Genomic DNA, 22,531 nt, shown 5'->3' with positions numbered 1-22,531 from the left:
CTGCCGGCCCTGCACCAACTGTACTATAAACCGGACTTTCAGTAAGATCAGAAATGCCGGTTTATAGCGCTTTCCAGTTGGTAAAGTGTCGGATAACCTAGCTTTTACTGTACTTATCAATGTATGTCGTTAGCTGTTTAATTGCTTGTGCGTCTGTAATGTGCCTTGCGTTAAAGATTTGCAGGACCTTGCATCTAACATTCTTTTTAAGGGGTTTCAGGCAATCCTAGCACTTGTGCTGCCTGGAGGGTTTGTTTTCTTTAAACAAAACAACACATTGCACTGAGGGAGTTTAAATACTCGTGAGTTCTGATACCAGAACATTGAATTGCATGGTTAGGAAAGGGCAAAGTGAAGGTTCCTCAGCAGTATTGTATTGGCCATGTCAAGGAGAGGTAACGCTGTCCATGTTTTCTGGTTTAATATGCAATTTCCAATTTACGTTGTAAAACACATGCCAGGAAACTTGCACTGAGTGACACTTGGCTAAAACGACTGCTGCTGTTGCAACCTTAACTTGTGCATTTCCTGACCAGTGCCTGACTGCACCCTTTATGTTGCATTAACACATTTTGCATATCATTTTATGTTTGTGCTCTGAGTACGTTTTAGGTAAGATGCTGTTGTTACCACGGGCCCTTACAGCAATGGGCAGTGACGGGGCAATGCAAGTGGTGTTTGATTTTGTACCGACTGTAAGACCCCTAAAATGCTGTAGTATAAGGTTTTACTTTTTTTTCCGTCCCCCAAAAGTGTGTAATTTTCCAGGGTTATTGCAATTAGGCTGAAATATAAAGAGCTTTTACTACATAATGACGTGCTATGACAGAAATGTTTTGTGCCTATTCTAAGCTCAATGGTGCATCGTGCTTTTCTTTTCCGGTCACAAGTGTGATTTGAGTGGGGTTGCTAAATTTTTCATTCATCTAGGTTCTTCTCTTACTCCAGCACGCCGGCATCTTTCGTCTTCCATCCCACACATCCATTTCAGCGTCCGATCCAAATGAAGCAGCAATGCCAAGTTGTGGTATATTCAGAGGAATGTGTTTTATTTGAGGGGTAATAACTTCATGTCCAGTCAGGACATGTGGATATTATTAGATGTTTTTTCCTGCTGTGTGTAGGGAGATTTTCAATTGATTTTGCTGCAGTTGGATCCATGTGGGGAAACTTGTTCATTTAGTGTCTGAAACTGACTAAACTTCCACTCGACCTTCTCCCTGAATTCTTTTCCTCTTGCATTCCAGGGACAGCATTAGTTCTTGCCCGGCTACCCTTGGAAAAGATAGCAGAGTGCCTCAGCGAACTGTGTGCCGTTCAGGTGATGGCACTGAAAAAGGTACTTCGGGGCACTGCAGTTGCAGAACTTTTGCCTTGTTCTGCAGCTGGATTGGTTATGCCAGTCTGTAGTAGGAATTTTCTGTGTGTTGCTCAGTAGAAAACTTCCACTGTGGCTGCAGTGTTCTACAAGTGCCATAGCACTGAGCAACTTACTATTCTGAGCATGGGGAAATAACGTGGGAACGACAACAGCGTGAAGCAAGATCTGAAAATACAGCGTCATAACTTCCGCTGGCATACGCTGCTGTAGCTCGCTGAAGTCAGTGCAGCTACACAGATTGACACCAGCTGAGGATCTGATTCAGAGAGGAGCATAGTAACTTAAATAGGTGTAAGAACCAGATTTGCAGAACGCTTGAAAGTGTTGTAAATACATGAGCCAATTTGCATGAAATGTAGCCGATTGCAGCTTCAGTATGGAGCTAGTCTCCTCATGTTGTATCTCCCAGCATGCAGTGCTTCATCTCTGCTGTGATCAAGATGGATCTTTGCATGCTGAAATCTATAGTCTCTATGGACTGTACCCCTACAGTGTAGTTGATGGTGGTCACGGGCCACTTACCCATCCCTGAAGTATAAGTAGCCCACGATGCCTTTTCATTTGGAGTCTTGGCTAAAGGAAGGTAAAAAGTGGAAAGGGCTGGGAAGTGAGGGGACGGGCAGCTAAGTAAGATTGCATGGGATACTCCCATATGTCATTCCTAAAATGACCTGCCATTTTGGAGCCTTGTGGGCTGAATGGCTCCCTCTCTGTTGTGGAAGCTGAGTTAAGTGTGGTGTACAGTTTGATGTGAGTAACTTGTGAGGCGTGCTCACCAGCTGATCAGTTTGTCTCCTCCTGGTAGGGCTCTCCTTTGCCATTCTGTCTGAAATCCATGTCAAGTAAGCTCTGAATGCCCCATGGAAAAGCCGTAGGTAGTAGGAACTTCCCATCTTGTGCAGCTGAGACTAGTCACCACTCAAATCTTTTCACAAGCCCTAGTCCCATATCTCTCCCTTCAGGCTCATAGTGTGATACTCCCCACTTCTGTCTACGAACAGAAGAGTCTTCTGCTCTGCATTGGCCAGAACATGGGGAGTCTGAGACATGAACATTGCTTGTGAGGTGTGAAAGAGGCACAGTTTACTTTGTAAAAAGAAAAGGAGTACTTGTGGCACCTTAGAGACTAACCAATTTATTTGAGCATGAGCTTTCGTGAGCTACAGCTCACTTCATCGGATGCATACTGTGGAAAATACACAAGATCTTTTTATACACACAAAGCATGAAAAAATGGGTGTTTACCACTACAAAAGGTTTTCTCTCCCCCATAAGTCATTATGCAAGGTAACCTATTTCCCCTTGTCCCGTCCCCCCCCACGTTCTTGTTAAACCCTGGATTTGTGCTGGAAATGGCTCAACTTGATTATCATACACATTGTAAGGAGAGTGATCACTTTAGATAAGCTATTACCAGCAGGAGAGTGGGGTGGGGGGAGAGAAAACCTTTTGTAGTGGTAAACACCCATTTTTTCATGCTTTGTGTGTATAAAAAGATCTTGTGTACTTTCCACAGTATGCATCCGATGAAGTGAGCTGTAGCTCACGAAAGCTTATGCTCAAATAAATTGGTTAGTCTCTAAGGTGCCACAAGTACTCCTTTTCTTTTTGCGAATACAGACTAACACGGCTGTTACTCTGAAACCTGTCAGTTTACTTTGTGTTCTCGGGACAACAGCCATTCAGAACGGAGCTCCGTATGGTCACTGAAATCTCAGCTAATTTTGCTTGTTTCTCCAGCTGCTGTCTCAGGAGCCGAGCAATGGCCTGTCTTCAGACCCCACTGTGCCCCTAGATCGACTGGCTGTCATATTTAGGTAAGAGAGGTGGGGACTAATGCAGGCTTTGTTGGGAGCTCCTGAGTAAGACTGTCTTGCTGGGGGCTGGGAGGGGCCTGCTGATCTCTCTAGATCAACTTAAAATCCCTGAACCAGCCAGAGGTTCTCATTTATAAAGGTCTGTAAAAACGATACGTTCTTCTTCAAGTGCACTCGCCCTATGTTATTCCACTGTGGGTATGCATGTATCCAGGCGCCTGCTGTCAGAGTTCCTGAAAGCAGTGTCCATTGATCTACACATGGGCCCTCGCTGTCCTGTGCTTCCAACCCAGGAGATAAAGGGCAAAACAAACCAACCGCCTCTCAAGTTCCTTCTTGTAGTAGGAAGAGAGCCTGAGACATAAGCCCTTTTATCATAGGCCTGGTATGAGGCAGGACCTGCTCACAGAATCTGGCAAGAACAGGGCTGATATTGCAGAAATTCACATTCCTAAGAAGTACTACACACAGAGTGCTCACGCAAACACAGCCCGATATCAAGGATGGTTCAAAAACATTCCCCAAGGATAAAAGGAACACACTGACCCCTCCTGAAAGATAAGGTCAGGATAACAGTACGTAATAAAAATGTTTGTTTTAAACCAACATGTACAAGGTGATGGGTGATAACTAGCCACGTCAGGGGGCAGTAACTAACTATGTCAGAGGGACCGTAACTAACTTGTTTGTATCAGGGTATAAAGATGTAGCTCAGAGGGAGTGTCTTTGTCTAGCCGAGTGGGGAATGGAAAGTCCCACCATTCACTGAGCTGCGTCCATTGTCACAGGCATACATATCTTAGTATCCTTGGGGGAAGCTCACGTTGCAGCAAGGTTTACTGTCTGCTGCTCTTTCCTCAGTCATACCTGTGAGGAGTGGAAACTTCCTCTGAAGAAGCACTTAATGGAGAAGGTCATGAGGCTGCAGTCAGGCCCCAGCTTGGGGACACCCCATACATTGGCCTGACTCATCAAGGAGTGCATTTCATGCCGTGAAGTCAGACTTAGGAGCGAGGGAATGAACTCCTTGTCAGGTGGGCCGGGAGTGCTCTCATAAGCACAAGAGCAAATTCTCCTCTAAATCCACTTCAAAGCAGCCAGATACAACCCTGCTAAGTCAAGCAAGTCTTTCTGCTCAGCCTGTGCCATGAGTCGGCTCGGGGGCATGACAAAAAGGGCCACAAACCCAGGGCTCCATTGGCACCAGACCACTCTGCTGGCAACAATGCCTCTGGCACTGGCAAAAGGCAACCATAGAGAGTCTCAACCACCAACAGTACTGCCTCACCCGACTGTGGCACAAACTAACTCCTCCGGCTCCGTTGGTTCAGGCAGACGGACCACCTCCTATTCTGGGGCGAACAGAATCTTGCGCTACATCTGACATTTTTGGTCTCCCTGATCTCCAGTCTCCATCACCATAAGGTCCTTCCCTCATGAGGGAGGCGTTGACTCTACCAGGAGATGCAGTTTGTCGGAGGAGTCTGTCTCCCATTCCATTGTCCAGGCGTCTTTTCCCTTCTGCGGAACCGTCGGTTTGGCCAATGGATTCAGAATTGGCTTTTTTTTTCCCCTTGGGAGACTGAATTACCCAAGGAACCGACATCACTTCCTCCAGTGCACGCCTTCCCAGACAAAGGACCCAGGCCAGCCTGGAACCAGCGCCTATCTCATTACCTACCTCAGAACCATTGGTACCCCATGCCCTGGGGACCTCCACAACCCCCCATTTGACCCCTCCTACTGTCTGTTCTGGAGTCCCAGGGACCTGGACCATCTTCCAGAGTCGACATGATCCATGAGGGAGTCAGTCCATCCCTCCTCTGCAAGAGGACAGACAGGGCTTCCTCTGGCCCCATGGAAGAGCAAGTTTATGAGCAGGATCCAGTGGTACCAATGGAGACCGTCCTTATCTCTGGATGAAGCAGTCACTCTGATACCCATCCCTCCAGCAAGCAGTTCCAGGAATTGTTGTGTAAGGTTACAGAGGAGCTACAGATCTCCCTGGAGGAAGTTTAGGATCCTTAATGTAAACTTCTGGAAGTTCTCCAAACGTCTGGATCCAGCTGAATAGCACTTCCTGTTAACGAATGAGCTAGAACAGTCTGGCATACCTCAGTCACTTTTACCCCTTCCGAAGAGGGCAGAAAAACACCATATTGTCCCAGCCAAAGGGGTGGAATTTATTTTCTCATCCTGTGCCTAACTCTTTGGTTGTCCAGACTGCCATGGAGATATCTAGACAGCAGCATCCTAGACCTACTCCAGTCAATACAGAGGGTAAATGCATTGATTTTATTGGGAAGGAAGGTCTTCCTTTCTATTAGCCTTCAGTTCAGAATAGCCAGTTACCAAGTACTGTTGCCAAAGTATGATTACCTGAACTATTCCAAATTCATGGACTTGGACAAGCTTCCACAACAAGATGGAGCTCCGTTACGAGCTCTCGTTGAGGAAGGCAAGTTGGTTGCCAGGCCCACTGCTCAATCAGCAGTAGGTGCAGCACTGTGAATCATGGCTTCATGCTTTCGGGATACCCAAAAAGAAGGGGGGCTGGAGACCTATCCTCAGTCTGTGTCATCTCAGCCTCTTCTATTCACAGACTGAAATTTTGCATGGTCACACTGGCATCTGTGATCCCATTCCTGGAAAAGGGCATGTGGTTTACAACTCTTGATATGAAGGGCATGTATTTTCACGTGGACATTCATCCCACTCAGATATTGTCTTAAGTTCATGGTGGCCCCTGACCATTTTCAACACCGAGCGCTCCCATTTGGTCTTGCTACTGCCCTTAGGGTCTCTGACAAGTTCTTTTTGGTAGTAGCAGCCCATATGAGGTGTCACAGCTTCACCATCTTCCCCTATCTCTGTCTCATTGCCAAGACATATCAAGATGCTTATGAGTCGACTTCACCAGTGCTCTAACTCCTGTCTTCCCTAGGGGTCGGCATGAACTCAGAAAAGTCTGTCGTCACTGCAGTGCAAACTGTAGACTTCATTGGAGCTTCCCTAAAGTCAGTCATGGCAAGGGCTTATCTGCCAGTGCACAGATTCCAAGCGATGAAGGACCTCATAGAACAGGTCGTGAACCACCCTCAAACAGCAATCAGAATGTCTTTCCATCCTGCAGCACATGGCTTCATCTGTGCTTATCGCACCATTTGCCATACTCCATCTTCATTGCCTTCAGCCATGGCTCAGAACAGCGTACTCCCCAAACCAACAGTCCATGAACGCCATAGGAACTCTTCCCACTAAAGTAACGTCATCTCCACTGTGGTGGAAGTATCCCCACCAGGCATGCATGGGCGTTCCCTTCCTTCCCCTCTCACCAGACAGTCACTATAGATGCCTCCCTTTTAAGCTGGGGAGCTCACGTGGACAGCCAGACAGCGCAAGGCATTTGGACATCCTGAGACCCCAGGATGCACAGCGATATTCTGGAACTTGAGAGCAGCCCAACCCTTTCTCACATTCATTCAGGTCCCCAAGTCCTCGTAGTGTCAGGCAATATGACGACGACCGTCTTTTACATCAACAAGCAGGGAGGAGTGGGATCCATTCCCCTGTGTGCTGAAGTGGTCACTCTGTGAGATTGGTACATCAGCAATGATATCACCCTGTCAGCAGTTCACCGTCCAGGAAATCAAAATCTGCTGGTGGACTCCTTCAGCAGACACTTTGCTATCAACCATGCCTCCGTGGTAAACAGTAGTTTTGCTTGATGGGGAACCTCCACGCGGTCTCTTTGCCTCTGACAAACAAAGTGCAACGTACACTGCTCCAGACGAGGCCTAGGACATTGCTCTCAGGGCAGCGCTCTCCTTCTGTGGTCAGACCATCTGAATTCTGCCTTCCTTCCCTTACCACTCCCACATCGAGTCTTACAGAACATTCGTCTGGACAAGACACTCTCATCAGTCCCAACTGGCTCAGACAGTTGTGGTTCCCGAGTCTCCTACACATGTCATCATCTGGTCCTTTCTGATCTGCCCCAAGCACCCCAACCCATAAGCACTCCCATCTCAGGGCGTGGTTTTTGGTTGGGCTCAAACTCTAGAACGTTCATGCTCAGAAGCCGGGCAAACAATCCTTACCAACAGGTGAAAAGATTCCTCTAGAAAACGGTGCGTAGCAAGGGGAAGCATTTCTTTATCTGGGTGCAATAAAAACTTAATGCCCAGAAGCTCCGGGTATTCCCCGTATTCTGGACTATCTTCTTTCTCTCAACACAGTGGGTCTTTTCCCATCAATTCTTTGTGTCCACCTGGCAGCAATCAGGGCGTTTCACCCACCTTCTGCTGGTTGCTCAATTTTCACTCACCCACTGAGTACCAGATTCTGGAAGGGTCTAATCCAAACCTTTCTGCCAGTAAGGAAACCTGTTCCTCAATGGGACTTAAACTTTGTTCTTTGGGTCCTCACTAGGCCTCCCTTTGAGCCCCTCGCTACTTGTTCCATGTCTGTCCTTCCCATGAAAGTTGCATTCCTGGTAGCCGTCACCTCAGCCAGGAAGGTGGGTGAGCTCGGAGCACTGATGGTGAATCCTCCTTACACCGTGTTCCGTAGAGACCATTTCATTGTGTTTTACATTCTAAACTCACCCCCCAAAGCAGTTTGTTTCACCTGAACCAGTCAGGCCACTTAACTGTGTCTCTTCCAAAACACCACACATCTGAAGAAGACTCCATCCCATCAACAAGCCTTGTCTTTCTACCTGCACAAGGACAAAGCCAGTCAAAAAATCTCCCAGGCTGTTTATCGCTGTAGCGGGAAGAGTCCCAGGTCAAGCAGTATCTTCTGAGGATCTCCAAATGGATCTCTGGCTGTATCTTACTCTCTCGGCTATCTAATCTTCCTCCCCCACCTGGGGTGAGGCGTATTCGACAAGAACGCAAGCCACGTCAATGGCATCGCTTCAAGAAGTGACTCTGTTTGACGTTTGCAAAGCAGCTGCATGGAGTTCCTTCCGCACGCTCCCAAGACATGCTTCAGTGCAGGACTCCTCCGCTGACGCCTGCTTGGGGACAGCATTCCCTGAAACAGCTCTGCTGTCTGCATCCGCAGGCCCCCCATCTGCCTTGAGTCCTGCTGGTCAGTCGCTGCCAGTGGAATACAGATCAGGACCAGCACTTAAAGAAGAGAAAGTTACTTACCTTAGAGCAGAGGTTCTCAAACTGGGGGTGGGGACTCCACAGGGAGTCGCGAGGTTATTACATGGGGGGGTCGCGAGCTGCCAACCTCCACCCCAAACCCCACTTCGCCTCCAGCATTTATAATGGTGTTAAATATATAAAAAAGTGTTTTTAATTTATAAGGGGGGTCGCACTCAGAGGTGTGCTATGTGAAAGGGGTCACCCGTACAAAAGTTTGAGAACCGCTGCGTTTGGGTAACTGGAGGTTCTTTGAGATGTGTGGTCCCTGTCTGTAGTCTACCTCCACATCCTTCCCCTCTGCTTCCGAGCAGTCTTGAATTAGCTGCAGAGAAGGAACTGGAAAGGCGGTCAGGGCGCCCCGCCCTATATCTCCTCAGCTGGAGGAACGAGGAGACAATGGCACCTGCGTGGATCAATGGAAGCTGCTTTCCAGAATTCTCCGTCTGAGTGTGTGGCGCGCATGCGTACGCACAGTGGACTACAGATAGGGACCACGCATCTCAAAGGCCCTCTGGTTACTATAGGATAAGTAACTTTCTCTGCTGTGGAGAGGGCCAGGTGGGCTCCTGTGTACCCCATGCCATAGTTACTGTGTGTAATGCCCTGCCTCGAACCGGAAACCAGGCAATAAAGTACAGCCTTATCAGTAGTGACTCTTCTGGCTAGGAAATGTGCTGGAGTCCAGTACGCAATGGGTCTGCAGCCCCAGAACCAGCCCCCAAGGTGACCCTCTTGTCTGTCCTCTCGTCAGAGGGGCTAAAGAGATTAAATTCCCCTCCCCCACTCCCAGGTCGTGTCTCCAGATGTGGGAAGCGTATTCTGTTTGTGTTTATGCAGTACGTGTGCTGGGGGGGAATGGAGGCCCTCGGTGGTCAGGGCTGTCACCCAGGTGTGTTTCACCAGCACTGAGTTAACACAGAATAGCTCGTGTTTAAAAAGGCACTTGACCCTTTTGTTGCTTTTCCCAGGCATACCAACCCCATTGTAGAAAATGGCCAGACCCATCCGTGCCAAAAAGTCATACAGGAAGTAAGTGAACATCGGTGCCAGGCCTGGGGCCATCCTTCTCCGTACGCGTCTAGCCAGGAATTGGGGTGTCCCCGTCACTGAATGCTCGGGGCAGATCTGGTCTCCACAGGTGTAGCTTTGGCTTTGGGCTGGTGAGCAGGAATGAGCCCCACGTACAGTCACTGCTGGCTTGTCCCTGTAATCAGAGGAGAGGCTGCTGTAGAACTGCTGGGAGGGGGAAATTGGGCATGAAGAATCAATGGGCTTGTATCCTAGTTGCTTTCACTCCTTTCCTTGATAAATAGAGGAATTAAGGCAAACCTTGAGTAAAACGTTGTAGCCCCTTCTTTGTCGAGTGCTTTGAGATCCATGGCTGTGTGAGAGCTGGGGTCACTGGATGCGCGGGAAGGACTCCTTCCATCCAGGAGGTGCCCGCAGCTTCGGTTGCCTGGCAGTTGGGTGGTGTACCTGAGGGGGTGTCTTGCCAGCAGCTGGGGACTGTCGGGACACAGAGTATCGTAGTCACTGGGGTGGTTGTGGGGTCCCTTCCGAGTACCTTGAGCCCTCCCTGTTGTGCTCACTCAGATCTGGCCGGTCCTGTCGGAGACCCTGAACAAACATCGTGCCGACAACCGCATTGTGGAACGCTGCTGCCGGTGCTTGCGCTTTGCTGTCCGCTGTGTCGGCAAAGGGTCTGCGGCCCTGCTGCAGCCGCTGGTCACGCAGGTGAGCGCGCCCGGGGGAGACACGTGGTGGGGGAGCGTCTCGCCCGGTCGGGGTGTCTTGAATCGGTGTGCGCAGAAAGCGAAATCTCACAACTGGTCAGGTGGCTGAGCCCCTGGGTGAGATTTACAGCCCCCAGGAGGCTGGGAGGTCTGGGACGGTTAAAAGTCTGTGTGACACTTGGAATACCTGTAAACAGGTCACGGTGCACAGGTAGCTCTGAGCTGGGGGAGACTCTCGTGGTTACTGCTTTATAAATACCGAAGCCAGGTGCGACGTAAGAGGAAGCCGTGCTGGCTTCATGAGTACACATGCGGCTGCTCTAATGACATGGGAAACCAGCCCTACTTCTGGGCAACTGTTGGTTGTCAACAGCGGTTGGACGGGAAGCCCCCCGCTCTCCAGGGACAGCTAAGTACGGGAATGGGCCCGGGCAGCCACCCTCCATTGAAGCCTCAGGGATAGGCCTCTGTCAGGGCGGAGACTGGGGAATCCGGCCAAGCTGGCCCTTTATAGGGGAGAATTTCTCCTGTACTGCACGCGAATCGCCACTGGGGACTGGAAACCTGGCCAGGCCATGGGCTTCCTGGTGGTAGGACACACATCTGCTCTGTCGAGCTCCTGGCTGGGGCCAGCTGACGTCGGCCGCGTGTCTTGGAGCGGAACGTGAGCTGGAGTAAGTTTGCTGTGTCCTTGGCAGATGGTGAACGTGTACCAGGCACACCAGCACTCCTGCTTCCTGTACCTTGGCAGCATCCTGGTGGACGAGTACGGGATGGAGGAAGGCTGCCGGCAGGGGCTGCTGGACATGCTGCAGGTAGGTGTCATGAAGGCACGTCCAGTTATGTGTATAAACGGTACCCACTCCCTGCCGTCCCACTAGGCTTCAGCTTTTTGATGCCTTTTTTCCCCTCCGTGCGTTTCTCACTGAAAGCCGATGGGAGTTCATCTTCCAAGTGTCGCTTTTGAAAATGGGTCTTCAGCTCCTAAGTCGCTCAGATGTTCTAGATAATATTTCCGCTGGGCTGCCCTTGGGACTCGCCCCTGTTCAGCAGCTGGTGCAGCCGCATCCCTTGGTGCAGATGAGGACGCTGGACCGAGCTTGCTGTGGCTTTCCCCAGGGTGCTTCCGTATGACCTTTGTCTGATGTTCACAGTGGTCCCGACCTGATATGGGGCACGTCTCCCGCCCAGACGGCAGCTGTGTAAACAGCCAAAAAGAGGAACGCTTTGTTTAAATGCCCTCTTCTCTCGTGTCGATTGCTGTGGTTAGTGCCAGTGGCAGGGATTGCTGCACTGTGCCAAATGCCCGGTCAGTGAAACCCAAACCAGCCCCTGCCCCACCTGAAATTCCTTGATGTGGTGCTGGTTCCCAGCGTGGGCCCCCTGTGCTGGTAAATAAACATGGATCCAGCACAGGAAATCAAAACACCCAGTGGGGGGGCGGTGGGAGGAAGGGGATAAGGAACTGATGGTGCTTCTGAACCCATAACGTTCCTTCTAAAAGCGCAGCTCGCTCCCTGATCTAGGCACTGCCCAAGCTGTGACTGGCTCAGACACAGCATCTGCGTGCTTGGGGCATTATGCGTTCCCAGCACTGGGTGAAGGTTAAGCCTGGCTGTCTCCATTCTGCATCTCTGGCACCTGCTGGCTAGCGAGCGGCCAAGAAGTCAGGGCTCCGCCAGCTACACCTCACTGGTTTGTGGGGACCCCGGCCGCTCATGGAGCCCCATCACTGGACCCTCACTGCTCCTCCCAGCTAATGCACTGCTTGTGTACGGGCATGGAAGGGACCGTCCTATGGCTTAGGCCCCACAGCTGGAGTCAGGACACCTGGGTGTGTCCCAGAACTGTTTGACCTTGGACAGGTTTCCTGTCTCTAAAACGGGGAGACTGATTCCTGCCTCCCCGGGGCCCTAAGGCTAAGTTAATGTTTGTAAAGTGATTTGAGCCCCATAAATGCAAGGCGATTTGTAAGCGTGTGGGCGGTATTACTCCTGGCTGCGTGGGTGAGTCTGAATGATTCAGGGAGACCAGGAAAATTGGGAGAGAGTTAAGCGACCAGGTGCTCTGCCTCCGCGGTTTTGCTTCCACCTGGATCTAGGAGCTCAGACTTCTGTAAACCACCAGACACCCCCGCAACAGTGCCCCATTGTAATCCGAAAAGCCTGCATGCTGCAAAGTGAGCATGCCCCCTCTCTCTTCTTCCCTCTGCCCCCTTGTCTCGTCTTCCCTCCTTTCTCTGCCTACACCCTGAGGACAAATTGAAATGTGAATTCCTCATTTCCATGTCATAACTGATGGCCTGTATATTTAAGTGGGAGAAAGGGTAATGGAATTTATTGGCTAGCTTAACTAGGGTTTCCTCATGTACTTTTTCCCACCATGTAAAAAGCCAGAGTGTAGCTTATTCAACTGCCTCAGTACACTGATATGTATTCATTTGTGACTCCTTTCATATCATGTTAACTGGATTCCAGAAGCTATCTTCATTGGCTATTGGAGATTTGAGATTTGATGAATCTTGCCCGCATGCTCAGGGTGTAGCTGATCACCATATTTGGGGTCGTGAAGGAATTTTCTTCCAGGGCAGATTGGAAGAGGCCCTGGAGGTTGTTCGCCTTCCTCTGTAGCATGGGTCACGGGTCACTTGCTGGAGGATTCTCTGCTCCTTGAAGTCTTTAAACCACAATTTGAGGAATTCAGTAGCACAGACATAGGTGAGAGGTTTTTCACAGGAGTGGGTGGGTGTGATTCTGTGGCCTGCGTTGTGCAGGAGGTCAGATTAGATGATCATAATGGTCCCTTCTGACCTTAATATCTATGAATCTATGACAGACTCAGTGTCGCATGCCATCTCTAGAGATCATGGAGTACGTTAATTTAATTAACCAGTCCCCTTACCCCTTCTCCTAGGCACTGTGCTTGCCTACCTTCCAGCTCCTAGAGCAGCAGAATGGCCTTCAGAACCACCCAGACACCGTGGACGACCTCTTCCGGCTAGCCACCAGGTAACCACTCCGCCTAAACACGGGATTGCTCCTTTACGTCTGGCTGGTTCTGCTCCTTACTCAGTGGGCGGTTGAGTGCTTCCCAGGCAGAGGGAGCTTCCATCTTTAATTCCCTCTCTTCCTTTGGATTTATAAGCTGTACAAATGGCAACCCCCCCCACCCCTGGTACCCTTAGGTTAATGTTCACAATCCTATCAGAACGGCCTGCCCACTGCACCCACGAATCGAGGCTCGTCAATAACTGTCACAAGAAAGCCACCCTCGCAGCACATGCACGTCCCCCAGAGTCCCCTGCCAGCCCAGGCGCCTCGGTAGCTGCCGTAGGTGCTTTGGCTGCAGCACAGCGTGACCTTGGATTTGGAAGTGGTCGGGACTTTCCCCGGTTCCTCGAGTTCCAGCCGTCGGCATGGAGGATAACTTAGTCTCCAGCAGGGGGCAGTGCAGTACAGCTTGCAGTCAGGAAGTTGCCTTCTGGGGCTGGCCTGTGAATCAGGAGGGCGGTGGGAGCTGGAGGCTCCGGGGTCTTGCTCTGACTAGCGCTGGAGGGAAGGGAACGTTCCTCTGAACCCCACTGCGGCTGTGTCCTTGGGGCGTCCGTCCAAACCAGCCTGCCAAGCAAAACTGCCTTCTAGCTCACACCTCACTGATCGCGCCCTGATCTCTCTCTGCCCTGCCCAGGTTCATCCAGCGCAGCCCAATCACCTTGCTCCGCAGCCAGGTGATCATTCCCATCCTGCAGTGGGCCATCGCCTCCACCACCCTGGACCATCGGGACGCAAACTGCAGCGTCATGAAATTCCTGCGTGACCTTGTCCACACCGGGGTGGCCAATGACGTGAGTGATTCCAGCGTTTCTTCTCCTAGTGGTGGGGTCACATACGGCCCTGCCCAGTCGGCTCGGGGAAGCTGAGCTTTACCCCCACCTGAGAGAGAGGCTGGCTGGTTTGGGTGTTGCTTTGCTTGTTGCATTTATCTGTGTTGCTCTTGGAATTGCAGCTGACAGATGAACCATTCAAAGCCAGGTGAGATTTGGACTCCCACCTGCCCATGGGGAGCCTTAGCCTGCAGTGCTGTTCCCAGGTTAACCAGACCAGTAGCGTCGCTCACGTAGTGCTCTGCTGGAGGAAATGCCTTCCTAAGGGTGAACCGCCGCTGCCCTGGTCTCTCCTCTTGGCCCCTTGCCCCAGGAGCCTGGTTCCTGGCTCTCACTCAGGCCACGTGCAACAAAAGGCCAGTTGTTGCTTGCTGGGGCCATAGGGCAGTTGGTGCCGGTGTTCGTGCCCTGCCTATGCCAGGTTGCTCGGTGCCAGCGGGCAGCACCGGAACCCAGGGTGCTACCTTTCCGGCGCGTCGGTCACTGCAGCGAGTTCGGCCTCGATGAGCAAATAGCGCTGGGAGGTGGGAAGGGATGCAGAGGTGGAAATGTGCCCCAGGCCACCATGCTGGGCACTGCTCACGCGGCCCCTCTTCCCTCTGCAGCACGAGGAGGACTTCGAACTGCGGAAGGAGCTGATCGGGCAAGTGATGAACCAGCTGGGCCAGCAGCTCGTGAGCCAGCTGCTGCACACCTGCTGCTTCTGCCTGCCGCCCTACACCCTGCCCGACGTAGCCGAGGTGCTCTGGGAGATCATGCAGATCGACAGGCCGGTACGGTTGGCCGGGCAGCCCCTGGAAAGAAAATGTAGTAGAAGTCTAACGCAGGACTGCCTTGAGCCCGGTGTTGGCACGGGGAGAAACTGGCCTGCCCGGGGGATTCAGGGGATGGGATCGAACGAAAGGTGGGGCAAGCGATTAGTAGCTGTCAGAACATCCAGGGTCAATTTCACCAGCCTGAATAAAAAAAAATCGCATCTCCTCTTCAATTACAGCGGTGAAGATTAGCACCCACCCCCTACTCCACCTCCCTCAAGTGCTCCAATCCCAGCGCTTTTAGCTCTGTGATTCTTGCTAGCTGGCTTGTCCCTCTCTCTACTTCGTTCCTACTCCTTCCTGCTTCAAGACTTACCGCCGATCCTGTCTCCCCACCCTCCCTCCAAAGTGGGTTCTCAGTTCTCAGCCAGCACAGGAAGATTGCGCTCTTGAGGTGCCTATGGGCTGATAGCCGCTGCAACAAAACGCAGTCCTTGCTCAACCCGAGCTGAATCTGTCCCTGCTGGGTTGTGAATCATTCCGAGCAGTATCTGGGCACAAGCAGGGTTTAGTAGTTGCTTGGAATGATTCATTCCGGCTGTACAAAGACAACGCGTAAAAATGAAACTTAAAAATAGGCCCTCTTTCCTAACAGGCTGACTAGCAACGCTGCCTGGGGATGCAGGGCCTGCCAGCACCTGAACCCAAACTTGGTCTAGATTTCTTTTTACAGCAATAAAATGTTTAACTTTTTCCTTCCTCCCTCCCTCTCCAGACATTTTGTCGCTGGCTAGAGAATTCACTGAAGGGTTTACCAAAGGAAACAACCGGGGGAGCCATCCAAGTGACGCACAAACAACTTACGGACTTTCACAAGGAGGTGACTAGGTGAGTGAACTCCGTGTTGGCAGGATGCCCTTGTTCACACAGGTGTTACCATGAGTCACCCCCACGCACCTATCTAGGGCCAGCCATTGGGCTGTTCCGTATGACTGTCCGCTCAATCGTCAGAGACTTTTTAAGCCAGAAGGGACCATCGTGGTCATCTAGTCTGACCTCCTGCACATCGCAGGCCACAGAACCTCAGCCGCCCCCTCCTGTAATAGACCCATAACCTCTGGCTGAGTTACTGAAGTCCTCACATCATGGTTTAAAGGCTTCAAGTTACCTTGAATCCACTATATACTTTAATTGAAATCAACAAGCGCCCCGGGCTGCAGAGGAAGGTGAAACCCCCCAGGGGCTCTGCCAATTTGACCTGGGGGGAAATCCTTCCTGACCCCAAATGCAGCGATCATCTGCATTGTTCTACAAGGGCTGCCAGAGGTGTCCCTTACAAAGAATTAGTACCTCCACTAAAGCCAGCGGCCCAGGAGTCTGCCATGGTGCTTCTTGTGCTGAGAGTGCTCTGTGGTACTTGCAGGCTCTCCGCTGGTAAAACCCAGGGGCCAATCTAAAATCCTCCTTTGTTATGTAAGCGTTAAAGGTAAACTTAGAATCAACCTGCCCCCTGCTGTCAGCCCCTGCACTTTGGGTCACTGAGGCAACGAGTGGAAAAGCTCTTACAGATGAGCAAGACCACAAAGCATCAACTAACGGGAATAATACTTATAAATGATATAGCCCCGTATGCACGCATCCCGCTCCTGTGAGGAAAGACTGATCTTCCATTTACAAGTCACAGAGGGAGCCTGCAGCTGCCAGGGTTAGACCTGAGTTGTTCCAGAGCTCCGACAGCTAGGCCACACGATTCCAGTCACTTGGCCAGTCAGCTAGCTACTGACCCAATCCCTGTCATTTACAACGCAGATTGTCCCTGTGATTGTCCTGAAAACCGAAGCACTGATTGTTTAACCTGGAGTCTCTGCCTTGGCACAGGTGGCCCCGGATTCTGTGACTGTGAAAGGATTGATGCCTGTGACTTGGCTTCTCCGAGAGGTTGACTCAGTGGGAGCTGTGATGACTCAGCCCCTCTGAAAATAACGTCCCATGTTGAGATGGGAATTTGAGAGCCTCCATGTTTGAAAATGTTGGCCTTGATGTCTGATAGAACTCTCTGCAAGTGGATTGCTTGGGTGCTCCCGTTATCTCAAGCAATGGAGGTGTCTGATTACAAGGCATTGAGTGAAGATGCTGCTCTGCCATTTGGGTAGCGAGGTCCATCATTTGGAATAGATGTCAGTTTCTCTTGGTTTTAAGAGAATGCTTTGGGTCAGCGATCAATTCCACGGCCTGGTATCCCTTTGACTTGCTCATCTTTGAGAGCTTACTCATTGCCTCTGTGACCCCTGCAGCTCTCAGACATTTGGGTAGCTCCAGCGTCCTGCCCAAGCACTAAACTATTCAAATTTGTTGAGGGAATCAATGATCATGTGGGTATGGGGGATCCAGGGGATATAGTGTACATGGTTTTTTAGAAAACCTTTTGACAAGGCCCCTCACCAAAGGCACTTAAGGAAATTAAGTTGTCCTGGGATAAGAGAAGGTCCTCTCCTAGAACAGTAACGGGCTAAGAGATAGGAAACAAAGGGTAGGAATAAATGGTCTGGAGAGAGGGAAATAGTGGGGTCCCCCAGAGGTCTGTACAGGGACCTGTGCTGTTCAACATATTCATTGATGATCTGGAAAAGGGAGCAAACAGTGAAGTGGCAAAGTTTGCAGGCGATACAAAATTACTCGAGATAGTTAAGTCCAAAGCAGATTGCAATGAGTTACAAAGGGTTCTCACAAAACTGGGTGATGGGCAACAAACTGGCAGATGAAATTCAACACTGATAAGTGCAAAGTAATGCACATGGGAAAACATAATCCCACCTACATGTATCTAATGGCGGGTTCTAAATTAGCTGTTACCACTCAAGGAAGAGATCTTGGTGGGATCATGGCTAGTTCTCTGAAAACTTCAGCTCAACGCACAGCAGCAGTCAAAAAAAGCGAATGAAGTGTTAAGAACTATTAGGAAAGGAATGAAAAATAAGACAAAATATCCGAATGCTATTCTATAAATCCATGGTGCGCCCACACCTTGAATACTGTGTCCAGTTCTGGTCACGCTGTCTGAGTGGAACTGGAGAAGGTTCAGAGAAGGGCAACACAGATGACTGAGGGTGTGGAATGGCTTCTGTACAAGGAGAGACGGAAAAAAACAGGGACTGTTCACCTTAGAAAAGAGATGATTTAGGGGGGTTATGATAGAGGGTCTGTAAAATCATGATTGGTGCAGGAAAGGTGAATAGAGGAGTTATTTACCCTCACCCACAATAAAAACAAAACAAAAAAAACTAGGGGTCACCGATGAAATGAATAGGCAGCAGGTTTAATGCAAACAAGTAGTACTTTTTCACACAACACACAACCTGTGGAACTCATTGCCGTGGGATGTGTGATGACCAGCAGTATAACTGGGTTCAAAAATGAACTAGATAAGTTCATGGAGGATAGGTCCATCAGTGGCTATTAGCTATGGTGGTCAGGGATGTAACCCCATGTTCTGGATGACTTTAAGCATCCGACTGCTAGAAGCTGGGAGGGGAAGATGGATGTATCTCTGTAAAATTGCTCTATTCTGTTCACTCCCCCTGAAGCTCTTGTACTGGCCACTGTCGGAAGGAGGACACTGGGCTAAATGGGCCATTGGGCTGACCCAGTAAGGCCGTTCTTATGTTCTTAAACTGGGCAGTTCCATTCTGCTGCCCAGGCTAGGCGAGGAAGAGGAGTTCAGTTGGATATTGTTCTTTGCCTCCTGTTCTAAACCAACTACACTCCAGAACTGATTGTTACGTGCCCCTCACCGTGGTGTCTGGCTGTTCTGTTGCGGTATGTGCTGCAAGCACTCTGGTTCCTTAGTGCCCTTCAGCCCTGCTTACTTAGAATCACAGAATATCAGGGCTGGAAGGGACCTCAGGAGGTATCTAGTCCAACCCCCCGCTCAAAGCAGGACCAGCCCCCAGATCCCAAATGGCCCCCTCAAGGATTGAACTCACAGTCCTGGGTTTAGCAGGCTAATGCTCGAATTGTGCAGTGTTGGTACATAACTGGTGGTTGGAAGGAGCTTGTTCCCTGGAGGCTTCGTGACCCTTCCCAGCCCCGCCACCCCCATTAACCCTTTGATTTCTGGTGATTTCCCCTTCATCCTGTGGGCGGGCTGCACACAAGTGGGGGTCCTTCCGCCAGGGCCTGTGCAGCGTATCTGGGCTGGGTTTCCTGGGGGAAGAATCCGCTCTTGACTTTCCAAGCCCATGAGAGCTCTGTGCAAACCGAGGCCGCAGTCTGTGTCCCGAGTGATCAGGAATGCCAGAAAGCCCCAGCTGGGGTCTAGAGTCCCCTCCTTTTCCATCGCTTTCTCTCCTCTTCCGTGAGTCCATGCAGTGTCACATGGAGGAGGGAAACCGCAGGGAGTTAGGTGACTGGCTGCCCTGCTCCGAAGCAGGACGAGCTCTGGGATTCCTTCCGCCCACTGGGCTTTCACAGGCCTGTACGTTGCCCTCAAACACTCACCTTGGTCTTCTCTGCCCTGTGACTCAGCAGCTCCAGGTTGCCTGGGCTGCTGGCTCTGCCCGGGCCTGCACATGGGCGTTGTTCCCCCCCCCAGCGGTAAAGGGGCAGATCACCTCAGCATGGCCCGGCCTGTTCCTCCAGCTCTTTCACGCCCTTGTGAAACGCCAGCCTTGTGTCGCCGTCAGTCAGAAAGTCAGAGGCCCGGAGCTGGGCCAGGGCCCTTGTCATTCTGGGATTCTATCAAGGCCCCTTCTCGGTTGGATGTTTTCCTGCTTAGCTTTCTCATCTCTGCAGCCTGGTCCTCCCAGCCCTTCTTGGGAGGCAGCAGGCAGCGTTCCTTCTTTGCCTGTAGGAAAACTGAAACACTCACGCCAGCGCCCGGGAGCCCCTGACCCCCAGTCCTGTGCTGGGACCACACGATCGCACCCAGTGTGTCCTCGCTGAAGCCCGGTCAGGCTGCCTGAGTGTTCAGACACTTCCCTGGAGGGTCGGTAAAGTTCACGCTCGGCCCCAGGTCGCTAAGGTGGGAAATCGGCAGCTGTGACGCAGCCCGCTGCTGTCTGTGTCGGGGGGAACGAGGGGCCTGCACAGGCCTGACTTCCTGTAGCATCTCCCAGCTTCTGCTTCAACTCAGCCTTCCCTGGCAAGGGCCTGGATCTTCCCTTCCCCTAACAGCCACCCTTGTCTTTCAGTGCTGAGGAATGTAAACAAGTGTGCTGGGCCCTGAGGGACTTCACCCGCTTGTTTCGATAGCTTGCGCGCCCACTCTGTGCCTGTCTCCAGGTTAGTAGATGCTGTCTGGTCGCGCTCCAGGTCCGGTGGACACCTCCCAGCAAGGGCACCCTGCTGGTTGAGCTGTCCCCGACTTCAGGGAGGGCAGGGTTGGGGCCTGTAGCACAAATTAACCCCTTGGTTGCCAGCGGGTGGTAAGAGCGGTGACTCTGAGAAATGCCAAGAGGGGGCTGGTTGTGAGAATCCTGGGTCACCGTGGTGGAGAAGACAGCCTGAGGCCCATGTATCGAAGTGAATCCATCCTAGGCCATGTCTGGGGTGAAAGGCTGGTCAGTGGCCGATGTGTGAAAACCCTCGACTTCAGACGCAATCTGCGTTCTCACCCTGAGCCCACACGCTGAGCCCATCCCCGGACACCGGCTACCAGGTGTTGCACATGTAACCAAAGGGAGTAGCTACCTCTGGAGCGTTTCTCTGGCATGTGCCATGGAGCCAATGCACAGCCAGGGGTTGATGGACAAAATAATCCAGCACCCTGTGGGTGATGGACTCCTGAGGCCATTTGCTGTCCCAGAAGGCAGGGGGACGGCAATCTGTGAAAGCCCTGCTGGGCCTCAGAGTGCTGGCTGGTGGGAAGCCAGGGTTTCTAGCCAGAGGTGATGTGTGCAATGTGGCCCTGCTGACTTAGAGCTGCCCTCACCTGCTGGCACCCCCCAGTTGTTAGCTTCAGCAGCTGTTTCATCTGTAAAGGGCCGGTGACAGCTTGGGATAATGGGGTCTTTCACATCAAGGCTGCACGTTCCAATTCAGCCCAGATGGATGAGTCGTCTTGAGCATCTGAGGGCAGCTTGATTGTCAGTATGAAACTCAGTGGGAGTTCCCAATGGATGGGTGACAAATCAGCAGCACTCCTTGGTCTCTGCAAATAGACCAAGCTCTAAATCCATCCTCCTCGAGGGGGCCTTTCAGGTCAGGAGAGAGTCATGTTGGCTAGGGGGCAGGTTCGGGCATTGCTGCTGTCCATGTGGCTAGAGAAGCTCATCCCAGGACTGTTGTTCACCAACACTCAATTAAAGACCATAAAAGCTTTGTTTAGTGCCTTCGGTGCAACTTTCAGCCTCTGGGCTCTGTCGCAGCCGTGGAGTTACTCTGTATTTCCAGCAGTAAACTGGGCCCTGTGGCACTCGGGAGTCCAGAGCGTCTCTCTAGGCGGTGAGCTCTTTGGGGCAGGTGGGAGCCTCTCTTCGTAGCCATAAATCGCCTTGCTCTGGAAATCCTGACTCTGCTTTCTGTCCCCCTCCAGGAATGTCTTTTTATTTAGAAGACAGGAAATAACAAAACCAAGAATGTCCCACAATCAGCAGACTTCATTGTGGCCGAGGGCTTTCACTCACTCTAGTGCGCATCGTCAAACCCGAAGAGACGCACCCCCGCCAGAACAAGCCAGTGACGTTACTGGGTGTGAGTGGGAGGGCAACTCAACCTGACTAAAGATGGCTGCAGCCGGACCTACGGCATCGTGGGGGGGACGCTGCTTTCCTGATGGACTCGCTTTAAAAAAAACAAAAAAATAAAAAAAAAAAAGAGAGAGAGAGAGAAATGAAACAAGAATGGGAAAAAAAATTGCCTGGTAGCAAAAAAAAACAAAAAAAAAAACAAAAAAAAAAACACCAAACAAAGTAGAAAACTTTCTGTGAAATGAAAAATAAAATAAAATTTACTTAAGGAAACCGTGGGGATTAAAAATACACACCTAGCAAAACCCCTTGTCTGCACTGGGAGGGGGGAAGGCACCCAGGTTTTTAGCCCACTTCCGGAACTCCCCGAGCTCCCTCCACTCCCCCTTACCCCTTCTAAAAGAGCAATCCGGAGGAGTGGGTTCCCCCACACAGCACCGTGGGGATCCCGCTGGTCGCCCCTGTGGAGCGCACTTCCAGAGCTCTGGAAGTTTAAACTTACCCCACCCTGCCCTCTTTACGCACCCCCCTCGCTAAATCTGATGCCATCAATCTGTCGGCCTCCGGGAGGAGAAACCGCCTGCGATAGACTGTTATATATTATATATATTTTTCTTTTTTTAGTTTGGTTCTTTTTTTTTTTTTTAAATTTGGTTTTCTTTGGGTTTTTTACTGTGAGGGGGAGAGAGGAGAAGGGCTCTCGAGGTCGCAGTGACGGGGCTGACTATTTTACTCAACAGATTTGGAAACGACTCCCTGGGGAATCTTACATTGACAAGACCCGAGACCCTGTGCAGGCGTTAGAATTGAGCGCATGCTGTTCCGTCTGGTGTTGTAGCCATCTCGAGAACAAGACAAACGAAAAAAACAAAAAAATAAATTAAAAAATTAAAATGTCGGTTTTGTGCCTCATGTCTCTGGCTGTTGAACCAGTCTGGACGCCTCCGGCGAGGAGCGGGACTGCCCCCGGCTGCTGCCCTGGCTCCGAAATCCCGGTAACCGTAGGATCTGTCCGCGTGCTTCAACTGGCAGCAAGACCCCGTTACCCTTAAAGGGTAGTACCAGCGAAGGCGGATTGTAGTAACCGGTTGGAAGGGACTGTGCCAAGTGCCGTGAT

The 22,531-nt window shown here is 51.2% G+C and overlaps 1 protein-coding gene across 1 annotated transcript in view; it reads left to right on the top strand.

Annotated features, from left to right (window-relative positions):
- TNPO3 (transportin 3) overlaps positions 1 to 22,312 on the top strand; it is an 82,994-nt gene extending 60,682 nt beyond the window's left edge. Inside the window, 11 exon segments of the mRNA XM_073328965.1 lie at positions 1,248 to 1,339; positions 3,122 to 3,198; positions 9,326 to 9,386; positions 9,951 to 10,091; positions 10,789 to 10,905; positions 13,004 to 13,098; positions 13,778 to 13,934; positions 14,579 to 14,746; positions 15,504 to 15,616; positions 19,918 to 20,008; positions 21,261 to 22,312. Coding sequence (XP_073185066.1) covers positions 1,248 to 1,339; positions 3,122 to 3,198; positions 9,326 to 9,386; positions 9,951 to 10,091; positions 10,789 to 10,905; positions 13,004 to 13,098; positions 13,778 to 13,934; positions 14,579 to 14,746; positions 15,504 to 15,616; positions 19,918 to 19,978 — 1,082 coding nt within the window. The 3' untranslated portion in view covers positions 19,979 to 20,008; positions 21,261 to 22,312.
- The last annotated feature ends 219 nt before the right edge of the window (positions 22,313 to 22,531 follow it).

The sequence above is a fragment of the Lepidochelys kempii genome, chromosome 1 (genome assembly GCF_965140265.1).
Source record: "Lepidochelys kempii isolate rLepKem1 chromosome 1, rLepKem1.hap2, whole genome shotgun sequence".
Classification (NCBI taxonomy): Eukaryota; Metazoa; Chordata; order Testudines; family Cheloniidae; genus Lepidochelys; species Lepidochelys kempii.
The sequence above is the reverse complement of the archived record's forward strand: the minus strand, read 5'-3'. Positions and strand labels throughout refer to the sequence as shown.